The 27,606-nt window shown below is 36.0% G+C and overlaps 1 protein-coding gene across 1 annotated transcript; it reads right to left on the bottom strand.

Annotated features, from left to right (window-relative positions):
• Positions 1–858: 858 nt before the first annotated feature.
• On the bottom strand, positions 859–24,070 carry MYL1 (myosin light chain 1). Its single transcript, XM_016196745.2, has 7 exons — positions 23,782–24,070; positions 11,124–11,151; positions 7,011–7,154; positions 4,788–4,961; positions 4,264–4,341; positions 1,962–2,004; positions 859–1,165 (listed from the first exon to the last, which is right to left on the bottom strand). Exons 1-6 carry the CDS (start codon positions 23,896–23,898, stop codon positions 1,976–1,978), a joined length of 570 nt encoding a protein of 189 aa, XP_016052231.1. The 5' UTR covers positions 23,899–24,070; the 3' UTR covers positions 859–1,165; positions 1,962–1,975.
• Positions 24,071–27,606: the final 3,536 nt, after the last annotated feature.

The following is a 27,606-nucleotide window of genomic DNA, read 5'->3' as shown; positions in this document are numbered from 1 at the left end:
AAAGTTGTTGGCCACTGGAATCTGAGTGACCTCTGCTAAAGATAGAAGGAGCACGTTGACATGAAGCCCCCAACATCAGGAGAAAGTTGTTTCAGCTGCCAAAAATGTCTAGGAGGCAGGGACTTTTCAGAGATTTTATAATCCCACATATTACAGATATCTTTTCAGATCATGGGAGAACTATTTATCACTCCATCCCTTCTAAATATCCAACTACTAACTTGAAAATTCTACCCTTGTTCTAAAGAAAAGCGATGCATAATAGCATTATGATATGATAAAGTAAGTTTATACTATGAACTTTTCTATGAATTAGTCTTTCCATTTAAGACATGTATTAAAAGATTGAACAAAGATTTTTGGGACATGGACATGCAAAGTAGAGGGGATTATAGCAGGAGAGAGAATATTAATAGACATGTTCTTGAATAACAATCTCATCCCAGAGAGGTTTTTTAAGTAACAGCTGAAAGGTCACTTTAATTTTTATCTTTGAGACATTCAGGGAGAAGGATCAGAGCTTATTAGAACTTCCTAATAGGCCAGATTATCACTAGAAGTGAAATAGCTCAAACCACAAATACAATGATTTACACACAACTGAAGAAACCTGCTTTCATCTTAAATTTCCTCCTTAGTTTATATTGAAACAGCTCTGATCTTCTGAATTTCCTCAGTTCTCCCTTTCACTTTTTCAATAATATGTGATTATCATTATTATTCACTTTGTCATTGCTTTGTAGACTGTAATGATTCATTCTTTTAACTCATCAATATTCTCTACCTTAACAAACGAATTGAGGTTTTAAAAATTATTTTCTCTAAGCAAGAAGATGAAAACACAATGCAACTTGAATATCCAGACTGACCAAAATTATTTATTGATTTATTAATATAAGGATGTTCATTGATTGACCCATGATAGAAAATAGAGCGGTGCTTGGGTTTGAGATTGTCAATATTTTATCCTGATCTAGAGCAGGAGACGCTTGGTTTTTGTTTTGTGAATACAATTAAGAGAGAAACGTAAGGTATAAAAAAACTCAGGGAGTCCTTCAGTCTAGAACAGTCCACATTGTTTTGTTTTTCTGAATGATGGTAAACAGATCTGGACATGGGTGTTATAAAATAAGTTTCCAGCCAGTCTTCCTAAACAATGCTTGATCTGTAAAGGAAAAGGGAAAATGAGTTAGATTTGGATGATACATTTTCAGGAAGAAAATGGGGAAGGAGATCATGTAAAGTGCAAAAGAAGAGAAGCACAAATGAACCAGCACGGCCAAGGTGGCCCATTTCCTGGTTCTAAGAACCTTGTTGCAGGTGCTTACCTTCGACTGTGATAACATGGTTTCCTAGAGCAGTGATTGTTAAAAGCTACATGTGTTATTAAAAAAACTTAGGCCCATGCTTTTATTAGTGTTATATTCCAGCTAAATTAATTAGCTAGTCAGGCTTGTTGACTCTCCACTGCATATGATAGTACAGTCAAAGATACGGTGTATAGATGGAAGCAAAAATCTCAGATGTTTTCGCTTATAAACTAATACAAAATACTCTGTTCCTAAATAACCCATTTCAAGAAGCTGAAGTTTTCTGGTTAATATAAATAACTTTTAAGATATAATACTAGTTATATCTACAGAATATAAAGTGAAACTGTTAAATTAAAAAACAACAGCAGCCCAGCCAGCATGGCTCAGTGGTTGAGCGTCGACCTATGAACCAGGTGTTCGGGGTTCGATTCCTGGTCAGGGCATATGCCCAGGTTTCAGGCTTGATCCCCAGTCAGGGGCATGCAGAAGGCAGCCGATCAATGACTCTCATCCTTGATGTTTCTATCTCTCTCTCTCCCTCTCTCTTCCTTGCTCTGAAATCAATAAAAACATATTAAAAAACAAACAAAAAACCCCCCCCAGCAACATTAAGAATCTCTTATTAGTAAAGAGGAAATAGATATGTACCTTGAGAGCTCCATTTAATTAGACATGATATGCTTCACAAAAGCTGTGGGCACAATACAGACAGTTTAGGGTTAGAAAACAGTCAAATTTAATAAAAGAGAGGTTTGCAGGTGACCTCAATTCTAATTATTCTTAGCTATAATGCTGGAGTTTGTTTTTTATGCCCCGTACAGTCCACTGTACTTATTACTGGATTTATGGCCTTTCCCCTAATTTTGTAAATTTAATTTTTGAGTAAGGGGTACATTCACATGGTTAAATTTTTCTTCTTTCAAATATGAAAGAGTTTATAACAAAAAAAGCTTCCTCACCACTGTCTCTCAGCTATCTAGTTTCTCTCTTTATAGCTAAGTTGGTGGAACTATTAACTGCATGTATATATAAGAGAATACAAATATATGTTCCTAAAAATATTTTTACACAAAAGGTGGCATACCCTGCAAACTCCTTTGCACTTATTTTTCTAACTTAGTAATATATATTGGACATATTACCATAACCTTAAGCAAGAGTGCCATTTTTTTAGGGCAGTAGGGTATTTCATTGTGTAGATGCACCAGAATCTATTTGATACATCCTTCATTGATGGACATTAAGTGGTTCAAATATTTCATAACAAACAACAATACTAACAAATAACCATGTATCACTTGTTTCACTTGATTATAAGAATATCTAAAGACTATATCCCTTGAAGTAGATTTGTTAGAATTGACATCACAACGTAGGGATTTAAATGATTTATATTCCCAACAGGAATGCCTAAGATCAGCTTTTTCCACACACCCCTCCTCAACCCAAAGTGTGGTCAAACTTTTAATTTTTGGCAGTCAGCTTATTTAAAAATGGTATCTCAATGTAGTCTCAGTCTGCATTTCTTTTATTATTAATGAAGTTGGCATATTATACTGTATTTATGTATTTTTTAATTTCCTTTTCTATGAATCATCTATTCATCTATTTATTAATTTTTTGATTGGATGTGGTCTTTTTATTAATTTGTAATTATTTTTTATTAGAGAAATGAACTCTTTCTAATATTGATTGCAAAAAAAATTTTTTTTGTCTGCTAGTAGTCTTTTGATTCTGCTTCTGGTGGCTTTTGCCATATAGATTTAAAAACATTATATGGTTGAATTTATTAAAATTTGAAATGCCTTCTGGGTTTTATGTGAGTTTTAGAAAGGCCTTCTTATCCCAAAAGTTATAAAATAATTCTTCCATGGCTTTTATGCTTTTTGCTTTTACATTTAAATTTTTTACCTATTTGGAATTTATTATGGTATAAGGCCCAGCTCTGATTTAATTTTCTAGTTTAGTATCCAATTGTCCAAGCAGTATTTATTGAATGGTTCTTCTCTTGTGTTATGTATTTATGGCAATAACCAAATGTAGAACATTGTTTACAGGAAAAAAGTGAAGTTTAATCCAGATTGTCAGTGAAGGTATGCTTGGCTGAGCACTTTCCTTTTCTCCTGCCCTTTCCTCTTTCTCTCCCCTCTTATTTCTTCCCCTCTTCTCTTGCTTCTCTTTTTGTAATTTTTGCCCCTAGTCATTGGACTTTACAAGTCTAAATTCACATCAAATCTATCAACATAGCTTTTTGAAATGTGGCTAGATTAGTCTTTTAGGGGGATAGATAAGTTTATCAACTTTATTGGAAGATTTTTAATTCATAAATTATATCATACAACTTTATTTCGCATCTTTATTTTGTGTAAGGTGTTGCTTTTCAGATCCTCTGGGTGAAGCTGCTGTAGATTGGTTGCAGGAAGTAGGTAATTGGTCTCTATGAGACGACTGTCATTAAGCAAGAACACTAGACAAGGAGAACCAAGTTTTAGCACCATCCTTGTCATTAATGAGGTGACCTTCACTGATAACTAAACCTCTTTGGCCTTCCATTTCAACATTTTCATAATTGCTTGATGTAAAGAATTTTGAGATCTCTCCAACTTTAATATTCTAATAAATTTTATTCTAACACAACCCTGACTATGTTACAGAGATGTGATGGGGGTCTAAAAAGAAAAAGTACATGTGAGAACAGATTTTAAGCTGTATAACAATTATACAAGAGTGCTAAAACCCACTGGAATAAATTTTACATATTATAGTCAAGTCTTTACAAGATATCTTTCTAGAGTTAGAGTTATTGTGTAGCTGATTGATAATAAGTAGCATGTGTATGTTCAATAAGGGAGGCAAAGAAAAAAAGAAATTATTTTAAGCTCAAAAAGAGTCCCTAATCAATCCAATCATTTAAGAGTTGCTGTAACTACCAAAGCACAAGAGATTGTACCTTCATAGTTGATGCATCCATTGGAGTCTTCTTGACCTGCCAACAGTGTTTCCACTTCTTCCTCTCTCATCTTTTCACCTGATGAAGCAAGACTCTTTGTTCAGAAAGAAGGCCAGAGAATATTTTCAAAATGCTACCGTAAGTGATCAGCTTGGAACTCCTGGAGACTATGACTAAGCTCTTAGAAGATAGAAATCAAACCCTTCCTATTCCTCTGCCACTTAGTAGGTTGTCAATTAATATTTTTGAATGAATGAATTAAATGCACATCACAGCTGAATATCCAAACTATATTCTATGAGAACTGCAATGCTTTACTTTACTCGTTAATTACCAGTAATTTAAGTTATCATTTTCCCCCAACTCATAGACAATGAAGCCAACTGAAATGGTCATTAACTTTTGACTATTTTTCCTTTGCAGCCTTTCCCCTTATGTACCTTGGTTATAACACGATTTCCCTAAGCTATGATCCTTCTTCTATATTCTGTCCTGTTAATTCCACTGAAATAAATTTTTCTTACCCAGTGTGGCCAGAACATGACGAAGTTCAGCACCCATGACTGTGCCGTTGCCTTCCTTGTCAAAGACGCGCAGACCCTCAACAAAGTCTTCATAAGTGCCCTGCTCCTTGTTGTTAGAAATAGCTTGCATCATGGGAAGAAATTGCTCAAACTCAATTTTCTTGACATTCATCTCTGGAAGAGATGGCAATTTGCAGTTATTAGCTACCATAAAATGCTATCTCTGAGCCTCAAATTAAACTTGGAAGTTTATTCTAGATGACCTGAAAAATCATCATACAGCTTAAATTTCAACTGGCAAATTGCTGATGACAAAAATGTGGTAGTGTGAGCTCTGAAGTCCTAGTGCTTGAATTTTTATCATCAACCCGCCATTTACAACTATGTGATTATGGGCAAGCTTTTTAACCAATTTGTGCCTCAGCTTCTTCATTTCTAAAACAGAGATATTTCATAACATTAGTGTGAGAATTAAATGAAATGACACAAGCCAGGTTTATTACAATACTTGGGACACTTGTGTACTCAATGTTAGCTGCTATTTTATTAGTATTGTCAATTAAATATTTTCTATAAATACTAGGGAAGCAGTATAAAATTATACTGATACAACAAACCCATTAGCATACAAATAGAGTAAAACTTAACTGAACTTTAATGTATATTCTATCTTTGTCCTGAGCTTTTGTAGGGCCTCCAATTTCTTTAAATTTTAAGTAATTTAAAAAAGAAACTTATGAGGAATGAGCGTGTGTCAAATGCTTTGTGATCTCCTGACTTCTTTACAGTTCAGAGGTCTGCAGATGATAGGACCTTCCTTAGTGTCTTTGGACAAGGTAAGTCATATTCACAGTAAAAGGAGAAAACAGACTAACCAGATGTATGTAAGTGGATAAAGTCATGCATCCCGAAAATAAAAATTCCCTTTTTCTAGTCTTTCCTCATAGAATAGAAATCTAGTATATTGAGTAATAGTAAAAAGATTAGATTGAAATGCTGAATAAATAAATATTTACCTAAGAATTCCATTAAGGATAGATGTTTGATAACTTAGAAATGGCACTTAAGAAAGAAAGTCTTCTTACTTATTACTCTTTCCCTTTATTTCAGGATCTTAGCTATTTTTTGCTGTGATTTACCTGGAAGTTTTCCTCCAAAGAAAATGTGAGGAATATTCTGTAGACTGACTTAGAATTAGGTTTTTTTGAAATAAGTTTTTTTTCTTTCTTTTGCAACAAAGGAAAGTAGTTATTTTAATTACAAAGGAAACAAAGATTATTTGTTTTCTCTTCTTGTTTCCTATAGCAAAGATAAATAGCCCACATATCTACTTGAAAAACCTTCAGTTTTGTCTTTTTTTTCTTCTTTCATTTGGGGTGTGTGTGTGTGTGTGTGTGTGTGTGTGTGTGTTTGTTTTTTTAGGGTGGTATTTTCCAATAGACTATTATATTTTGCCATGAACCTTTGGGATTTAAAAAAATTTTCTTGTTTCCAGTTAAAGACTGGGTTTCTGTATTGAGCAAATAACTTCTGCAATTTTGCCACTCGTGTATGCCAACGCCTTTGGTCCCACGATTTAACTTGGGTGACTGAGTGTAGGTTTAGCTTAGATGTTTAAGTGTTTTTGTAATTCTTTGGAAATAAGAAGTACTCTTAGTAAGATGGCATCTTGTCTTTCTTAATTATAATAGCTGAGTTTGCAGGGTGTCCAAAGACAGACTATTGGGTAAGGTCAGCCGGTATTTCAGTCTCCTGAAAATATTGATTTTATTTCTCCAGCTTTTATCAGAGTAGATCTTCTTTAGAGGTGTGCCATTGGAGTTTACTCAAAGTTGTTTGCAAAGTGCATTATGTTTTCACCGTATTTAACATTTTTGTCAAAACGTTTTTTTGCCTTTGAGGGTTTGAAAAAATGTGTAGAGTGTATATTGTTTCATTTTATTAACCTTTAAATTATGAGCATTAGATAAGATGATGATAATGATGTTAGCATTAAATATTATTTCCTTTGCATTAACATGAAATTTTATCATGCTTGCAAATTCTCAAAGGAAGGTTAACTTTATGAGAAAAAAAACTGAGACTCTTGCCAAGTGGTACACTTACCATCAAAAGCAAATTAAATCCTATTTTGTAGAACTTATTTCTCAATAAATCTCTCTTTCTTTTACATCCGCCCCCGCCCCCACAATTTCCCAACTTATTGGAAAAACATGTGGTTACCTTCGTTGGTGGGATTTCCCATAACCTTCTTGACCTCTGCATTGGTGGGATTTGTGCCAAGAGCCCGGAGGACATCACCAACCTGGCTCAAGGTGATTTTGCATTCACCTGTTCTGTCAAACAGGAGAAATGCCTCCTTGAAATCTGCAAGAAGCAAGAAGCGTTAGGGTACTTTTTATTCTACCTCAGAACTTTTAATTAGCCCTAATTTCATCGAAGATCCAGTTCAAACTCATCTCTGTTTTACAACCTTTGCCAACCACTTAGGTTGTGATTGTTGGACTCTCCTTTTTCCTGGTTCAAACAGTCATGAACAAACCCTTTTGACATTTCATTTGGGGGCTATTTTAAAGCAGCATTTCCAGTTTCAAGTCATATGTTATTATTAATCAAATACAGAAATCGGAGCTCCTAGTCATATTTATTCATATTTCCTTCATCTGGGAGGCAGGACTGGGTTAAGAAATTCTGAGACCTTAAGAATTCCTCATATAATCTCTCATAATTAACAAAATTAATAAAAGTTCAAGAAAACAAATTTTCAAATGAGGCCATGTTCGTGAGGTTAATGGAAACTTCTCAAATTATATGGAAAAAAAAAAACTCTTGAGGTACAAATACCCTAGATACTCCCCTTCACCATCTTTCTTCAGGGATAACTTCATTTTTTCAGAAAAAAAAAAAAAATTTAGAGAGGTGAGACAAATGTTTAAAATCTCTAAGTGATCATTTAACCACTTCAGTGTGTGACTCTAGTAGGCTCTCAGTATAAAGGATTCCGAAGGAGGAGTGTCTGCTTGGGGCCTGTTGCTATGGCACGTCTTTATTCTTTCTTTCAGATAATACATATGACAACAACATGTTGCTATGTTAGCTTTAGATTTAAGTACATATTTTCTAATGAAAATTTTATGGAGATAATTGTAGATTCGCATGCAATTTTGAGAAAAAAGTACAAAGAGATGTCTTAAATACTCTGCCTCGTTTCCCCAAGAGCACCATTTTGCCAAATTATTGCATATTATAGAAACCAGGGTACTCACACGGATAGACTCCCCCAGTTTCATTCAGATTTCCATTTTACTTGTACTCGTGTGTGTTTGCGTGTAAGTACATATTCTCAAAGTGTCCTTTTCATCATGATCACTCTAGTCCTTGCTTTTCCTAAATTTTGTTATTCTCTTTTGGTAGAATGGTTTTGCCTTTCAGAATTACATTAACAAAGAATTAAGACATGTACACCAAAAAGACAGAAAGGGGTGCTACTATGGATTAGGGGCCAGTAAAGACATTTTAATTGAAACTTCTAGACTTAACTAAATGAAATTTTCTGGGGAACCCAAAAGTACTGATGGCAACTTGTTGGAGTTAATACTAACAATGCTCAAAAAAATCATCTGTGAATGAAAGAGGTGAAACCAGTCTTCTTTTAGGCCATTAGTGGTCTCAGATCAAAAGATGCCTTCTGGATAGATTACTCAGCAAAGTACCCTATTTTACTCTCCCTCCATCCCCTAATCTAAGATTGCACCAGGCATGTTCACTGTCAACTATTGTGATCATGTTACCCTTCTTTGCTAAAAATTTCCCCTCATATTCTATGCAATTTGACTATGAAAGCTCATTTCCCTGATCTGAAAACATGCCGCAGGCACTGTAGGGTCATTAGTCAAATATTGTTCCATCTTTCTAAGGGATATGTGAAACTGAACTATTCTCGTTACTGTCTCCAGGCTTTCATGCACACATTGCTCAGAGGGCTCACTATTACCCTGGTCAGATGCTTGATATAGAAATAGGATTTTTATGGGCTGTAATGGAATCTCCCTGACATTAACCCTTCTGTTAAGGCCAGAAAGATATTGGTTTTCATACCCCAGAATTTTAAGGTTTAAGTTTTTCTCTTGAAGAGTCTAGGACATGGGTTAGCAAACTCCTGCATAGGGGCTGGCCACCTGTTTTTGTAAATAAAGTTTGATTGGAATACAGACATTCATGTGTGGATCGTCTATGGCAGTTTTCATACTTCAGCGACAGAGTTGAGTCCTTTTTACAGAGACTGTATTTGCCACTGAAGCCTAACATGCTTACTCTTTGGCCCTTTAAGACAAATTTGCCAGCCCCTGGTCTGGAACAACACTGTTCTAGAGCTTTTTGTGATGATCGAAATGTCCTATATCTGGATGGCCCCAAAATGTAGCTACTAGCTACCTGCAGTTCTTGAGCACTAAAAGGTAACTAGTACAAATGTGCAAATGGATTTTTAAATGTGTTTATTCTTAACTAATTAAAGTTTAAATTTAAATAGCCACGTGTGGCTAGTGACAACTCTATTGGACAGCACTGGGAAGATTCAGACCTCTAGAATGCTATAATTTTCTAGCTGTTAGTTCTTACCTCCAAACCTGTGACACATGCAAATAGAGCAGCCTTGAGCAAAACTATTTAATCATTAAACAAGGAAGTAAGCAAAGGAAATCTTCATGCCTTTCTGAAAGTATAGGATTTCCATTTAATTTAAAATGTTACTAAAAAACATTTGTTTTCCTGGCACAGGAGAAAATCAGTCCACCACACCCATCTTTACCAAAACTCTGTATCTAAAACTTATTTCATATATGGAGTAATAGGTTTAATAATAATAGTTTAATAGGTTTAAACTTTCCTTCTCTACCTGTAAGGGTTTTTAAGTTTCCTATTGTTTGGTCCTCCTGTAGTCTGGTTTTCAAAATGACACTGTAAATTAGGTATTTAAGAGGACTGGGATGTAGTAGCTGAAAATGTTACAGCATCATTAATTAAAAGCATATTAAAAATCAAACAAATTGTAGTAAAATTACCAACTGTTTTGAATAAGAAAAAATAGTCCTTTGTAGTATAATTTCATATGATATTGAGTTCTGAGTCAGCAAGTCATCTAATCTGTCTATACGAACCCATCAGCCATGATGTAGACACATGTGAGTCTGTACTATAGCTACTATAGCAAATAGCCCTTTTTTTCTTAATTGATGTTTGAACATGAGATAGTCCAAACACTAACACACAAAAAAATGTGGAATTCTTTAGTTAGAGAACTGAGTATTTGAATAGGTCCTTATTGATCACCTATATTTATAATTGCATATTATATACCATAACATATATAATATATACATACTTATTATTATGACAAATATTCTAATTTATATGGAATGTAACTAATTATTTCTCCCCTTCTCTTCCATAGATGTATTTCTATTTCACTTTATTTGAATATGTGACACTCTTACTTCATAAAACATGCCTCGGTACACTTCTAGTGAAAAAATATTTTATGGGGCACAAGATTCTTGGATCCCAAGAGTGAAAAGAGAAAAAAATGGAAGTGTTAGGGAAAGTATTTGGATTCTCTTGAATCTTAAGAGTTTGAAGTCTTTTAGTTAGTAACTATTTTTATGAAAGAAATTTCTAATTAATTTCAACTAATGCCAGGTTTTGATCCTATCATTAATTCTTTGGGTCCTTGAGCAAGTCCCATCCCCTCTCTGGGAGCCTGTCTCGTATCACCAAAGATAGACAAGGAGACATCTACTGTTTTTCCCCCGCAGTTTTATGATAAATACTCCTCCCTCTTTGTCTCTGAATTTACTTTCATTCTATGGCTACTTCACCCATTATTTCTCTCAATGCATTATGATGCCCATTGAAATTATGTAGATTTGGTAGTTGGCAGTTTCATAATCAATTTCATTTACCAAATTGAACAATTCAGAGTTGCCAAATCTTTCTTTAAGTATTTGATTAAAAAATTAGCCATCCAAAATCTACATAGTTTTTGGTATATATATATGGTATTGCCTACTGTATCAAGTTTCTTTTATTTAGAAATCAGTAAATATAAGGACCTATTTTGTAGCGATTATCTATCGTTTGCTTAAACCTCTGTTTACTAATTATAAGGAAGGGGTTCAGTTTATTGAGAGAAGTTAGAGTGATTGAGAGCATTTATATTTCGAGTGGCAACACCAGTGGGGAGTTACTAGGAAGAGCTAATCTCATCTCGAGCAAGTTGGTTTTCTCACATGCCGTCTTTCTCAGTGTGCACATACTAACAATATCTTTTAAACTTACCATCCTGCTGTTCCTGAGAGAACTCGATCTGTTAGAAAGAAATTAACCACAAAGAATATTTTAACCAAACAAAATGTCCTGACTTTAAAGTGTATCCAAGCTCATTGCCTGAGTAATCTTTAAAGTAAGCTCCCAAAGTAAGCGTACTTTTCAGAGTTCAGGCATAGCTTGGACACTAAGGGCTTGAACCACGTAGAAACATGCCTTGGAGATAAGTGACATTTCTGAACGAGGCAGTGTTCTGCCTACATCTGGAGTACAAAAGCTCAGTTCACTTACCAGCAATCTGGTCAGCACTGAAGGACTGCAGTGGCGAGAGAGAGGGAGAGAGAAGAAACAACTAGTACTCTTCCAAATGCATTGACAGAAGAATTGAGTGCTCTCTGCTCTGAGATTTTTAGAAAGTCATGTAGGTGTCAGAGAATAAGACGGTTGCCTTAGGATACTTTTGAGTCGCAGAAAAATAAAAAGCTATTGTAAAAGATAGTTAGGGCACATCTCTCTTAGTTTAATTAATGAATCAATGATTTAACAAATGCCAAGTCAAATACTTCCTGGAATAATATAATAGTCTGTAGGGTATTTAGGATGTGTCTAATCCAGATGCACTGTATGAAGAAGCACAGAGGCACTGCATTAGAAAGGTCACCTGAAGTCTTTCTTCTGTTTAACCACCACATTTTTACTTAACATATCAGAAGTAGTTTACTTAATTTTAGAAATTGGCACCATTGGATTGCTTTTTAAGGTGTAATATTTTTCTATAGTTGCAGAGTTTTTTTGTTCTAAATTTAGATATAATAAACCTTACGGGATAAAGCAAAAGTACTACTTTGGGGACTAAGTTGTATTTTTCTTGTTGGCGTAATAGCTCAAATCAACCTCTCCTATCCCCAGCCCACCTCAACAAAAACCCAAAGTACATTCTAAAGACTCATACTGAATATGCTCTCTCCCCAGTTCTATTTTGTCTGCACTTTTTTTCTCAATAAGATTATATTCACTATCTATTTCCTCTTGCAAACAACAAATACTTTTCTCGTAGGACCCACCATGATAGAGCTGCTGGGCTGCAAAACAGGGGCGAAGCTGAAGAGTGAGTTGAGGGCTGCTCCAATGTCTGAGTGGGGGCCTCCCTAGCTGAGGTTGCCTTTTATTTCTGGGGAAGCTGTGGCCTCACAGTTAGCATCGGGTTTCAGACAGAGGCAGCCACTCCCTTCGGAGAGTTCTTTAGCTTTCTTAGGGCAAAGAGAAAGAGGGATCCGTAACCTGAGGGCTATTTTTAGGAAACCAGCAACCAAGAGTAGGCTGCCATAGTGAGACTGAAGCCTGTCGGTACTTTTATGGTCTTCACTCCTGAGATGTTCTGGACTGTCCTCCTTTGAGAAGCTTCTTATTTGTTCAGTGGCAGAGGAGCTTAGAATTTCTCTAGGGGCTTGGGCTGGTCCCTTCTCTCGGTGAATTTTGGATTTTGCCAGCTTCAAGTGAGCAAGTGTTGGTATTAATGAAACTTATTGGATGGGACCGGTTTGGGGTTTCAAAATGGCAACTGCTACTGAAAGAACACCCTTGGAAGCTCTGCCCCTTGTGGAAAGGTTCAGAGGACCTGAAAGGCATCCCACATTCTGTGATTTTCTCAGGGTTCACTCAAGTCATAATCTGGTCTGTTCTTGAAATCTGCAATTAATTAAATTTTGCGCCCGGCTGGGCGTGGCTCAGCGGTTGAGTGTTGACCTGGGATCCAGGTGATCGGGGTTCGATTCCTGGTCAGGGCACATGCCCGGGTTGCGGGTTCGATCAATGGCTCTCTCATCATTGATGTTTCTCTCTCTCTCCCTCTCCTTTCCTCCCTCTGAAATCAATAAAGATATATTAAAAAAAAAAAAATTTTGCAAGCTGTATTCTCAGGGGTATGAAGCTTATCTAAGCCAGGAGTGGTTAGGTTTCTGTTTTTCGCCATTCTCCCTTAGTCACCATAGGGGTGGGTGTTTTCCTCCCTCCCTGTTATCTTTATGGTGGCTGACCAGAAAAAGGTTTTCAATTTTTGAAGTTCTTGTAGGCAGGAAGGCTGATAGACTTTTTTTTTTTTTTTTTTTTTTTTTTTTTTTTTTATCTATAAGCTTCATTCCTGTTTTTTGTTTTTTTTTTTTTAAAGAAACATTAAATTTATTGCAGTGACATTGGAAAATAACATTACATGAGTTCAAGTGTACAATTCTATAATACATCATCATATAATTGCATTATGTGCTCACCACCTGAAGTCTAGTCTCCTCCTGTCACCATATATTTGGCCCCCATTCCCCCTTTTCCATCTGCAACCTCTCCCCCTTTCCCTCAGTAACCACCATTCTGTTATCTTTTGATAGGCCATTGTGCATTCTTTTTCTCTCCTATTTGAGGTTTAACATTTTTGTGTAAGTTCCTAGTAAACGTGCTGATTCTGTTTTGTCATGTCAAACATTTTAGGGCTCAGCCTCCATAAAATGGAGCAGCAGGATAACCCAGAAGTGGGGCCGTGGAACACAAAGCTGTACTTAGAATTTAAAAGGTATCTCAGGGGTTGGCTGGTCATGGGTTCTCACGGTGCCTTATCTGAAACTAGAGGGCACTCTCTTCCTAGAATGGTACGATAAAAAATGGCACTGGGAAAAGATCGGTCTTAGTATGTCCACTGATGTTCACACAACATGCTTATCAGTTTTCTACATATTTAAAGCAGCTCACAGGCATAAAAAATGTTGGAAATTCATTTTAAGGTAAGTACTGTTTCCACAACTGTTTTTAAGGAAATGTTCACAGAAAGCATGGAGTCTCCCCCCTTGCTAGACAGATGTATACTTTGGAGTTTTTGCTCAAGCATTTAGAAAGAAATCAGAATTTAAATGTGCATTACTTTTTGTCCAAAGACTATGAGTAGTGGAAAAAAATCTCATAGGGCCTTGAGTTCCAAAATGAGGACTGAAAATAGAATTTTAAAAATATTGGTACCTAGGTAAACATATCTTCATAAATAGATTGACATTTTGAGAGAGTTTATAGAAAAATTTAAATGCTTTGAATTATTAAGGGGAAAATGGAAGGCTAGCGACAAAAGTGGAAATTTGTAACCTTTGATAATTGTGTAATTTGGAACCTCATGATTTTGATGCAAAAATTAAAGCTTTTAAAGGCAGAACATGTTTCTTTGTGTTCTTTTTAATCTTGTAATTACATATATTATGTCATTAAATTTGAATTGCCCAGGATTAACATTGAGAACTAGCATTTATCTTTAGCAGAGCTGATAAATATAAATCATACAAAGCGAGCTCTTCAAAGTTGCCCTACATAATACTCATTTTCATGTTTTTGTTTTGTGTGTATTTTTTTGAGTAGAGAAATATATCCTGAGTACATATAGAATATGGTCAATTTGTATAAAATTTGTTGAGTAAACAGGGAAGCCATTTTAAAAGTTATATTTATGTTATGAATAAGCTATTTGTAACCACTTGGATACCATGTAAAGGTAAAATAGACAGGTAAGCATCTGGCAAACTAACTATTTTTTCTTTATACTTTATCACATAGAGAATGAGAGTTTAGATTTTTTCTCTCTGTTGAGAATCAAAGTAAACATTTAAGCAAGTTATTGACAACAGCGGAGAATAGTCTATACAGCTGCAGTATAATCTAGTTCAGAGAATAAACTATAGTTTACAAGTTAGAAAACCTAGGTGCCGTGCTCATAACATCAATGGGAAATGCTCTCTATTCTCTGGCACACTTTTACAAATGACACAACTTCTCTGGCATCTCTTCTGGTGTTATAATGATGAAGTTACCGGCCCCTTGAACGTGCCTTTGACAAATACAAAACATCAGCTGATTGTGAACTCAGTTTTCTATGTCATCATTTGGTTTGCTTTAAAAATTAGATTTAAGTCTCTCCTACCTGGAATACTCTTCTCTCGTCTCTGCTTCTTAGAAATTAACTATTCTTCAAAGTTCTGATAAAATCTCCTCTTGAAAAGAACCCATTCTCTTTACTTGCCTAGCTCCCTCCTCCCGCTCAAAGAGGGTGTTCCACCTTCCCGACGGTAAACCTCTGGGCGGCACAGGTCGTTATGAAAGCCATCTACCTTCGTCCACGATGGGAATCCACGTGCAGGCTTACCCCAACCTCTCCCAAGCTCTTGGAGAGCTGCCCCTGCCTTACTCTTTGATTTTATCCCACATAATTATAAAATGCCTGCCTATATTAGCTGCTCAATAGATTTTCATGACGTTAAAATCATTAGAACTTATGTGTAGTAAGTTCCTCCTTCAAACTTAAGTTCCTCCTCTTCCCGGAGGGAAGAGACTTCATCAGTCCTTCCAAGAGCTCACCCTCTGCAGGAGGTGACACATTCTCCTGTGATGCTGCATCTCCAGCCCCTGGAGCTGCCGAACACATAGTAGGCCTGCTCATCTCCAATCTTTGCTGTATGTGCCTTTAGCTTTCCAGAGCCTTTTCTTGGATTTTGTGTAAATGTTTACGATCAGGGCTTCTAATCTGCAAACCCTCAACTCATTGTTTTAACATTTTTTTATATTAGACTGACAGTAAAATAACCACATTCCACATTTTTATGAGTCATGCACTGTTTGGTATTGGATTTAGGGAGGTAGTAGTGGACCAGGTACTGGTACTAAAAAGGACTTTTGTTGCAGTATTTACAGATCTTTTCTTACTTTGAGGAAAATTTTTCTAAAAGTAATCGTGAGGTTTACTTATCTGATTAAAGAAAGATAAATTCTCTGGTATATAGAAGGAATTTATTTATAGGAAATATATTAAAATGCATTTAATCAAACAGGCTCTGAAATTGATGTATGTTAAGATTCCGTAGTATTAACCAATGTCACTCCAACAAATTTAATTTAAAAAGTAAATATTAAAAAGAACTGATAAAAAAAAGATTTAGTAAAACAAGAAGAGCTATGATTAAAGATGATTTGGGAGATATGTGTTGTTGAATACTGAGGGAAAGTGCCCTAGGAAGGAGCACAGGCTACACAGCCTATAAACAACTTCCTCATCACTGCGAGATACTTGGGCTAATGACCGCTGAGGCTGAGGAAAGCAATCAATCTAACCAGGGCCCGTTTCCAACCAGGAAAACAGTGCTGCAGGTCCTCTGATTTCATGCCTGGCAGAGAGACAAAGCCCTGGATGTCTGCAAACCCCAAGGAAAACTTTATTAATTTCACCCCAAACTCACAGTTATTGGGAATCACTGTAAAAGACCGGGAGAAATATTATTTTATACTTCAGAATAACTCACTTAATTTAAAGGAAATAAATACATTTTGTTGCATTGTTTTTACCTCAACAAAGGATGTACTTAGGCTGGTGACTATAATAATGGTCTAAAAGGAGAAATTAAGAACAATGAGAATATAGTACTGGCCCAGATTGTCTAATACAAGAGAGACTAGATGGCTCTATTGGATAATTGATCCAAACCAAAGAAGAAATGAGGAATTCTCTGTGAAGATGCTTAGATTAATCAACTAAATTCAGGCACATCAGAGTAAAGGCTAAATTATTGAAGTAACACAGTTCAGACCTCCAAGAACTAACAGAGAAACCTAAGTAAATTTTAACAAAAAATTTAAAATGTGACCTAGGTCTACCCTTCAGATTTCTCATCAGCTTTCTCATGGTTAATAGTTGATAAATAAATCTAAAATTTCTTGTGAGTTGTACTTTTCCTACTATGTACATTTGTTTGTATGTCATTTATTAAAAATCCAAGTTGTGCTTTTGTTTCTTCCTTCCTCCTTTTATTTTTAAAATATGAGCATTAGAAAAATTTGTGGCATGTGTTGTAAGAAATTTTAAGTATCTGCTTTTTCCTACTTATCTGGAAAAAAGTTCCTTTTGTGACAACAGGGATATGAGGATATTGGCATTACCACTTAAGAGATTTCAGGACTTTTGTGTGGTGGAAAGAAAACTAGACAGGGATTAAACCATTCTGGATTCTGTTCTGGCTCTCTTATAACGAATCATGTATCTTTGGATTAAATAACTTCTCTTGTCTGCATCATAGCTTCCTCAGATGCAAACTGTTAGACTTAATGATTTTCAGGGTTGCTCTTGGTTCTACAATACTGTGAGCTTCCCATCTTTTTGTCGGTAGAATCTACCTCAGTTCACTGTTTCTAATGGAAAAGGGCAGGGTGCCTAAAAATTCAATTAATATTACTTTGAAGTAGTTTAGATAAAAAGGAGTTCAGCAAAATATAATTTCATAACACCATGTTCAGCAGATTCAGATGTTTTAGAAACAAGAGACAGTATATACCATTGGGCACTTACTAGGTTCAAAGAACCCCACTCACCACGGTGGAAAGAAGAATATAAAGTTGATTATGATGTGATTTTATCTTTAGGGAGAAGTTTCTTCTCTGGCTTCAGCTCACTATTACTAATTTATGACTAGAATAGCAAGGATTTATCATCGACATAATTTAAATTTTAACTAGTATCATTGAAACCATGACTATTTTTATATTATAATTCTGTCCTTCAAATTCTGATTTGGGTGAGAAGCGAACTGTAGAACCTTGATGTAGAAACCAACTCTAAAAGATCCTATTTTCATACAAAAAGTATTTCAGTATGAAAAGAAGCAGAAGAAAGTGTAGTATCAGCAGACTAAATATAATCCTTCCCATCATTTCCATGAGTCAGATGGTGCTGAATGCTGGGTAATTATGGGCCGACTTCTAAAGACAACTTGCCAGGGGGTTGGTCCTTTGCAGCACTAAAATGTCGAGAGGCTAAATTTGGTACCGTCACTTCGTGATCTTCTTGTCTTGCAAAGATTTCATTATCTTTAACATTAAAAGTGCTACTCACTCTTAATTGGTGAACATATGTATTCCTTTCCAAACTGCATTTTACTTCATGGAGACATTACCTAGTTACATACAGTTCAAAATACCTCGTTAGAGTTACTGATGCCCTTTAATATTTTTCCTCTCCGTTCCACCTGATCTCCCTTACAACCTGAGCGCTTGAAGATGGAAACTGATACCTAGGGATTGTCTCAAATAGTTTTTTATTTGCTCCTGAGGTTATATTCCTGCTGCAAATGGATTAATATTGCAATTGACTGACATTATCGTTGTATTAAAAAGTAATTTGTATTATTGAAAGACCAGAGTAAAAGAAGACAAGCTTTTACAATTGCATAATAAAAACGACTTATGTTTTTACCTTTTCTTTGTAATTAGAAATTGACCGCATGTGTTCTCTTCCTCAGACGGGTTCAGGTTGAGATTTTATCATTACACGTGTGGCGTTATATTTCTGCAAACCACCCCAGTGAATATGTGGCTGGGATTTCCAGTTTAAATCATGCTGCTTATTTGTAAATAGAAACCCCGCACCTTTCTCAGGATAGTAGCCTGATGGCAGAATTTGGAGATCAGGTTTAATAAATGAGTATGTTTAATTAAAAACATAATTATTTAAAAAATTTAATCAGTTTCACTACATTTAACAACATTTGAAAAATAATTTAGTATAATTTAATTTTTTTCAGCTTTTTTGGGATATAATTGACATATAACAGCTATTTTCAACCAGTGTGCCGCGATGCACCACAAGAATTTCTAAAACATGTAATGCCCAACTCTTTAGTCAGGGGCACTGATCTCTTTTTCCTTAGATTCTCAAATAAAAAAAAAGGATAACAGCCAACACAATAGTTGTCTGGTGTGAATAAATAAAAATTATACCTATTTTTGTCAGATCAGCAAAAAATATAGCTTTTGGTGTGCCGCAGAATTTTAGTAATTAGTTTATGTGCCATCAGATGAGAAAGTTGAAATCACTGACATAAAACATTGTTTAAGTTTAAGGTGCACACATGATTTGGTATATGGTGATTTTGATATTGTGAAATAATTACCACAATAAGGTCAATGAACACATCCATCACCTCACATAGGTATCATTTTTTTTTTTTTTACTGAGAACTTTTAAGACTTACTCTTGTAAATCTTAAAGCTTTACTATCTTAAAGCTTTCAAGTTTACAATATAGTAATGTCACCATGCTGTACATGGATCCCCAGAAATTACTCTTTTATAACCAGATGTTTGTGTCCTCTGACCACCTTCACTCTTTCCTCCCACTTCCACCCCACCCCTGGCAACTACCAATCTACTCTCATAATGGTATTTAAAAAATAAATAGGGTGTCTCCCAAAAAAGTATACACACACTTCGAATAATGACATAAAGGCAGTGTTTATTAAAACACATTTCATTTTCAGAATTGAGCTATCAGCTCTTAAAGTGTGTATACATTTTTGGGACACCCTGTATACATGTTCTGTTTACAGCTTTTTATAGGAAGCTGGAGCTAAGTGGCTAGGAGCCTTTCTTAGTTCCTAATATTCCACTTTCCACATGTAAAAGAGAGGCGCCCAATCTGTCAGCAGCTGCTGGTAAGACGGGAGAGCTGTGGAGAAGGGAGCATTTGTGAACTGCCAAGGGCAAGTCTTGACGAGCTTGCTCTGACGTGTGCTTGCCCCTCCCTCTTGTGGCAACACAGGGCTGTGCAGGGTAATGTAAGAACCAATCTACCTCACATGCTTGAGAGCAAAAAAATCTTTACACATTCTTACAAATGGCAACTTACTCTTTATCAGCAGGAGAGAGGTTACAATATGGTCAACACAGTTGACTCTGGGCTTGGCCTCCTAGGTTAGTCCTGGCTTCATCATTGCTAGTTATTTGATCATGGGCATAGCACTGAACCTCTTTTAGACTCTTTAGTTTCTTTTCTTGCAAAATGAGGCTAAAACAGCCTCAGTGCAATATTTTGAAGATTGAATGCGATAAAAGGGCACAGAGTAAATTCACAATGAACATGGTTGTTGTATTATAGAGAACTTTATAATTTTCAAAAAATTCCATGGCATTGACCTTATTTGATTTTCCCAGCAATTCTTCTAAATGGGACTGGGTTTGTGTTAGCCTTGTTAGATATAAGAAAAATAATTTCTAGGCTAACACAAACAATCCTATACCCTGACCAGAACAAGTCAGGTGTCACAATGTATATATATACTCGCCTCCATTGAATATCCGTCAGTAAAAAGATGTTTTCATTGGCAATGCTGTATTTCCACCTTACCCATTACATTGCAAGTTTAAATCTTCCCAAGCATGTGGTCAATTGTTGCTGTGAGATTTGTTATTGGATGAGTTTCTGTCAATGCATTTAGCACCTTTACCACTCTTTGTAATATCGCCTGCAATCTAGTGGTGACTCAATTGACTGGTGAACACAATGAGAATTAAAATTTAACCAACACAATGAGAGGAGACATGATTCAAAGTCCCATCACTTCACAGCAGTCCTGATATATAAGCTGTGGCATGCATCATGCAAAACATTCACTTGCACATTGAAGAGCTTTTAAAATCTAGGCACATGGTCATCTCATTACTGATTTACTGTTGTCATTTCACTTGGTTGTAGTTTTGGGCAACAGGTGTTAATTCTTGTGTTTGCACCTACAACTGTACTACTCATGGTAGGTTTTAATTCCTACATGTGAGGCTCTGTCAGGCAGTGTTCTTTAGTCTGGGCATTGTTGCTGGAAGTATCAACTCTGTGAAAACAAAGAGCTCGCAGAACCACCCAGGACGGTAACTTTAATGTTTGAAGATCAGCAGAAAGTGTGTTTTTGAAAAAAGATACTCATAGAAAATCCATAGGGATAAGGCATCAGGTAAGCATTCCCTCAGATAGCAAAGGTTTTATGTAAGAACGGTTGAAGGACTGTTCTAGACAAATAACCAACAAATCAGGAGGAAATCAGACTTAAATCACATTGAAGAAATTGAAAAAACTAATTAATAATCTAAGATTGCTCAGAGTTTATGGTGAGATGAATATATGGCTATAAAACATGGCATATTATAAGATGAAACATAGATATTAGCTGGGGATAATATTGAGGAATTAAATATTACCATGATTATAATGCTATACAAAGTTAGTTACACTTAAACTTCAGCATTACTCAAAGTCTACAGGTCAGATAGATTTCTAAATCATATGATTTATGAAAGAAAGTTTAAAATCCAATTAAGTTTTGTTTTTTATGGAGTTTTCAGAAAGTTAATGAACACACATAACAGCTCTATTAATTTCTTTAAAGTTCATTTTTCTCTGCTTGAAGAAAGTTTATAACTTGTATGAGGTAGTACAGCTAGGAACATCATTAAGTGATTAAAAGCATTATAATAGGAAATGCTTTAATGTACATTTCAATTAGCCTTGTCATCTACTTGGATGAAATGAAATTTTATAAAGCCCTCAACTTGGCTATGTTATAATACCTATAAATATGCACTGATTTCATATGGATGAGTGAAAATCATTGAAGGCATTGAAAGTCCTTCACAAAAATCTATTAGTTTCAATTCTGTTCTCTTTTTTTCTCTTTCTATCATGAATGGGCTCTCTGAATAAAAGATAAAGGTTAATTTCTTCCTGTTTCTTTTAGGTTCACTTCTGTTGGGTTTGTGTCCCTTACTGGGATCTGCCACATCTCTTGTTCTGCAGTGAAACTGTGAAGATGGAACAGGCCCCATCTTCACAGAGACTCCGATGAGTATTTCCTTCCTTTGCTTAGTTTTCCTGGTTCATAACAGCTTTAATTCAACATATAGGGGAAAAGATAAACCAATTTTCAAGATTCAGAAGAGTGTCACTTTTCTGCTGACTGTAAACAAGGAATCAGTTTAATCTCTGGATTAAAAGAGGGATGCTTTGTCTTTTCTTGGAGTCTCCTTATCCACCAAACTAAATGTTTATTTATCTACTTATCCCTACACAGTTTCTCAGGGAAGAACCTGAATGCCTGTTTTCATTACTGAGATGCTTCTTTTTCTTCTTAAGATAAAAGTACTTTTCCCCCTATCTGGATACTTGGAGTCCCAGATACAAAGAGACAGTATTGTCTTAAAAGTCACAAGGAATATAAAGAGGAATAGCTTCGACATAAATTTTTATCTTTAAGGTTAGTATAGAGTGCAGGATCAAAGAAGAGAGACAGCCAGAATTACACGCTTATTTACAATGTAGTCAGCATGGATCTATAAAGATATATTAATGATGGTCACTGGAGATGAAAAGTCCGGTTTCCCCCTTAATGAACTGTATGCATGCAGTCAAAGTGGAAATATATTTATTAGCAGATCTGACGTGCATTTCTTTTTCTAAGGGGATATTCATTAAAAATAATATTTTCTAACCAAAAAAAAAAAAAAAAAAAAGAATAGTCCCTAACCAATATTAGATTCTATTAAAATTTGACTTCAGTTATCTATAAACTCAAGATAAAATATTTGTGATAATCTACCCCCACTTTGAAACATAAAATTTATGTTTAACTGGAATGCTATAAAAATTATGAATGTATTTAATTTCATTACATATATTGAAAGATGATATAATTAAATATTTATGTCAAGAATATTTAAAAATGTACAATTATAGTAAAATAGTCAATGAAGTGTTTATCTACAGCTCAGCATCATCATTGCAAGTAAAGTGTTAAGTTAGCAAAATTCAGATTTACTGCATACAGAACTTTTGACATAAGTGAAAAGAGTGCGCATAGGCACTTTGGCCCATGAGTTTTCCATATAAGGCAGGATTTCTTAGATGAAGATTTTCACACTGTCCTTTGGACCAATCTAAGCCCAGTGAATGAAGAGAGGTGCACATTTGACGGGTCACATCACCAAGAGGCAACAGGTTCATGCATTGCATCATTTTTCTAAAAGCAGATAATCTTTTGGTATTTGAGAACCTTGATCACAGCAAAGTGTTGACACAAAAATTAATGACATTCTCCTTAGTTTAAGGATGCAAGAGCTAAAAGCCACATCATCAACAAGTTTTACAGTATTTTTTGGGTTAGTTTCACTTAGAAACAGCTCACACATTCTGAATTAAATACTGTATATAAATAAACAAGATGACAGTTATAGTCACTGAAACACTTGAGTACATAATTGTCTGCACTGAGGTCTCATTTAGTGTTGTATCACGTTTTATTAAGCAAAGCTGAAGGGGAAATGAACTTGAATTGCAAAAATCTTCTCTTTTTCAAATGAAATAAAGCAGCTGTCAAATAAGGACATCCAGGACAACTGGGTCATCAGCTGTTGTTAAACTTTTGGAAATCAGTGGATGGACTAAAACTTTCCTTCTGATACAGCTTTAAAGTAAGGGATCCAGTTTCCACAGAGATTTTATAAATAAAAACAAACATTTGTTTAAATATTTGTAAAACACCTTTATATACGTTACCCATAAATTGCACATTGATAACTTAGGGGGCCAAAAAAGGAAAGTAGAGAACAGAAAAATAGAGGAAATACAGGTTCCACATGCAATGCCATACTCATGGTAATTTCACTGAAATTATATGTTAGTTTATTTATCTTTTAATCAGGATTCTCTTCTCCCCAAACCTACCAGTTCACTTAGTAATGGCATTTGTTTCAATGAAAAATGTACCTTTTTGAGTTTCTAGGGTTCCCTGCTGTTGAAAGATGTTTCAGTGGCCAAACAATTCACCCGTTCAGTTACCTTAATGGCAGAGAGGTCAATTTTCTCTTCTTTGGGTGGGGCAGGTGCAGGTGCTGGGGCAGGGGCTGGGGCAGGAGCAGCAGCAGCGGGTTTCTTCACGTCTTTTTTTGGTGCCATTTTGTTTAAAAGGATGGATTAAAAAGAGAGAGAGAGAGAGGGAGAGAGAGAGGGAGAGAAGCACCTCCAAAAGAACCTGTCAAAATGATTCTTGGAAGAGGAGTGGTGGCTGAGTTGACCCACAGCCCAGTGTCTTGAAGGTGGCCCGGAGTATTAAAGGGTATAAGGCCTGCATATATATTTCACTTAGTGCTGCTCGGATCCCCACGCATGAGGCTGGATTGGACAGCTCGCAAGGCAAGGGGCATGGCATTCCTGCTCAGTCTATAAATGGAGTCTAAGGGTTAGGGCTTCGTCAATTTATTTAAAACTCCTCTTGCTTCCCCCCCACCCCCCACCTCCATATGTAAAACAGAAGTACGACAAAGCCAGTTTCAGCTCCTTTGGTGACAGTAAAGTAGATTGACTGATACTTTCTCTTCGTGGAATTACAATTCTGCTGAAGTTGTAAATTTTTTTTTTTTTTTTCCACCCCATGCCTAAGAAACTTTCTGAAGGATCTGGTTTCAACTTGGAATTTGGCAGGGAGTGTCACCAACTTTCACCCAGCTCCTCCCCGCTTGCCATAACTTGCAAGAAAATGTTGGTCAGCAAAGAGGCTGTGATGTTTAAAAATAAAAAGCAGGCGTGTAAGGAAAGCCCATCAAGTCTTAAACTGCTTTCCCTTCCAGGGAGCACAACCTCTGGTGCTCTCTCTCTTTTTTGAACTGTAAGGTCAAACTGACCCACAGTGACCCTATCTCATGTGGTGGCCTCATCTGCTGTATTATTCTATCCATGTATGTGCAGGAGAAGCTTTTTTTTTTTTTTTTTTAAATATATCTTTATTGATTTCAGACAGAGGAAAGGAGAGGGGGAGAGAAAGGTAGAAACATCAATGATGAGAGAGTCATTGATCGAGCCCACAACCCGGGCATGTGCCCTGACCGGGAATCGAACCCTGATCGCCTGGATCCTAGGTCGACGCTCAACAGCTGAGCCACACCCGGCCGGGCAGGAGAAGCTTTTTGAGGAGCTCCCTCCCCCATGCTGCCCCATACCAAGGACTTAAATTAGTTAAGACCTAAATTAGCTGTTCATAGTCATTTTTTACATATAAGACAGTCATGAGAATTTGAGCATATTTTATCTAAGTATACTCTTTGTTTCCAATTATAATAATAAGAGTACAATTCAAAAAACAATGCCATGTTTTATAATAGATGTGCTATTTTTGTAAATAGTAGACATTTGTCCACTAGTTTGTTTTCTTTTGGACTATCTAAGGGGTAGATGGGGTTTTTCTGCAGTTACTGGGTGGTGGATATGCTCTTACTTTAGCTCACAATCTGTATTAATACTTTGTTCCAGGTGCAGAAATCCCTTAAGATCCATGACAGGTTTACAGATAAAAGAGTTTTTAAGTGTTCTGAGGCAAAAATTTAAAATAGGAACACATTTTTTTTTTTTCATATTTAAGGGGAAAATGGCTTGATCTTACTATATTTCTAATCCTTTGTGTTACCAGATATATATCATGGATTTATGACTTCACAGAGGAGAATAAGTTGGAGTAGAATTTTCTACTTGAAAAGTAGAAGTTGGAAAGGTAAAGTGCCATTCATATCATATGAAGGGTACATGCTATCAGCACGACATTACTGTTGATATTAACCTTGACCACGTGGCTGAGGTAGTGCTTTACAGGTTTCTCCCCCAAACCTATAACCCAGGCCTATCATGAGAGAAACACCAATCAAACTCAGATCCAGGGACATTCCACAGAATTCTTGACAGACACTTAAAAACTGTCATGGTGCCCTTGCTGGTGTGGCTTAGTTGGTTGGAGTGTCATCCATACACTGAAAGGTCATGGATTTGATTCCTGGTCAGGGCACATACCCAGGCTGTGGGTTCAATCCCCGGTCAGGGTGTGTGCAGAAGGTGCTGACTGATGTTTCTCTCTCTCTCTCTCTCTCTCTCTCTCCTCTTCTTTCCTCTCTCTAAAATCATTAAAAAAAATTGTCATGGTAATAAAAAACAAAGGAAGTCTGAGAAACTGTCACAGCCTAGAGGAGCCTAAGGTGATCACATGATGAGTAAACGTAATGTGCTGTCTTAGGTGGAATCCTGAAATAAAAAATGGACATTAGGTAAAAACTAAGGAAATCTGAATAAAGCATGGCCTTCAGCTAATAATAATAATGTATCAGTATTGGTTCATAAGTAGTGACAAATGTACCACACTAAATTAAGCGTATAAACTGAGTATAGAGTACCTGGAAACTCTCTTCTCAGGTTTTCTGCAAATCTAAAGCTTTCTCAAAAAAAAAAAAAAAAAAAATTTAAAACCCCAAGAACTAAAAAGAAATAAAAACAATAAAACAATTCACCCTGAAATTTCAAAGAAATGAGGTATAAGATCTTATTCTAACTTAGTTAATATTTTTTGCATTTTGATCAGGTATATTATAGAAGGAACGTCTAAAAATGTTCACAATTTATAGCACCGAGACCTTGTGGCCTTTTAAAAACTGGTTTGTCCTATTGGACACAATGTATGTGTCATTTAGGCATTATTAAAATTATGTGTGGAGAAAGAAGAATTCCGTGGCTTTCTGAAACTATGATCTTGAGGAATTTTACATGATAGTCAGCATCAAAATGAAATTTCTCTCTTGACCCCTCCTCTTTATAGGACGGTGTGACAAGAGTGACTTCTAAGGAGAAAGAAGAGCAACAGCTGAGGAATCATGTTCTTAGTGACAGCTGATACATCTGTGCCCAGATCTTCCAAGTGTTCCTCATGCTTAACTGTACTATTTGCTGTTCAAGCTTTTTTTTTTAGATACTTACCAAAGTTCAGGGGAATGGCAGAGAAGGGACAAGTTCATTACTAAAGATGGCTCTTCATATTCTACCTTCTAATCTTATTGTGGGGTTTCTACCCAAGATTCGAAACCCATTAATCCATATCTTATATGATAGGTTTTAGGTTCTTTTTGGTTAAGATAAAATACTTGTTTCCTTTTTGGGAGGTGGGTCCTAGGAAATGAGAGCAACTAGTATTTTCCCTTCATTTCACTGATCCTTACCACAGCCTAACGTGCTTAACCACTGACAAGGCAACCGCTGTGATTTGTTAATTCCACACATATTGACCACCTGTTTGTTACGTGCTGGGCTCTATTATAATAAAAATTGGGATTACTGGGTGAATAAGATGGATTTGATTTCTGGTTTCCTGAAGTTCTGTTGGAGACTGGGGGCTGTGAAAGATAGTACTTAACCCAATGATTTTAAATTGTCACAAGTAATACAAAGAAAACAAAGCAAGTGCCATGAAAATAATTACTCTAGGTGAGGAAGACACCCAGTTTTCATAGGCCTGAGGAGCTGCTATTTCAGCTTAGAAGGAGACCGTCTCCTGGTAGTTGGTGGGCTTCCCATAATTCCGGGCCAGAACAGCTACTTCTCCAGATTTTTGCCCTTGGTTGACATACCCACTATGACCAATAATTTGCTTACTAAAGCTCTTCTACCACCTGCAATTTATTACCTTGTCTGAGCTTTGTCTGTAAATTACAATCCACATTTGGTGCATGAGAGCTACATGGAAGTCACATCTTTTTATTGACTGTTCCACTTAACAAATTGAATGAAAAGTAGAGTCCATGGTTCTGAATCTCTCAAGCCTAATAAGCAGCATTTATTAAACCACACACTATT

This window comes from Miniopterus natalensis, chromosome 8 (genome assembly GCF_054644295.1).
Source record: "Miniopterus natalensis isolate mMinNat1 chromosome 8, mMinNat1.hap1, whole genome shotgun sequence".
In the NCBI taxonomy this organism is placed as follows: Eukaryota; Metazoa; Chordata; class Mammalia; order Chiroptera; family Miniopteridae; genus Miniopterus; species Miniopterus natalensis.
Note: the sequence above shows the minus strand (reverse complement) of the source record. Positions and strands in the feature narration are given on the sequence as shown.

Bases quoted from the DNA above. Each gene is read 5' to 3' on its own strand.
- MYL1 (XM_016196745.2), bottom strand. From the start codon at position 23,898: ATGGCACCAAAAAAAGACGTGAAGAAACCCGCTGCTGCTGCTCCTGCC. The intron at 7,155-11,123 runs GTAAGTTTAAAA...TGCTTCTTGCAG, and splicing joins CTCTCAGGAACAGCAGGATG to ATTTCAAGGAGGCATTTCTC. The intron at 4,342-4,787 runs GTAAGAAAAATT...TTGCTTCATCAG, and splicing joins TCATGTTCTGGCCACACTGG to GTGAAAAGATGAGAGAGGAA.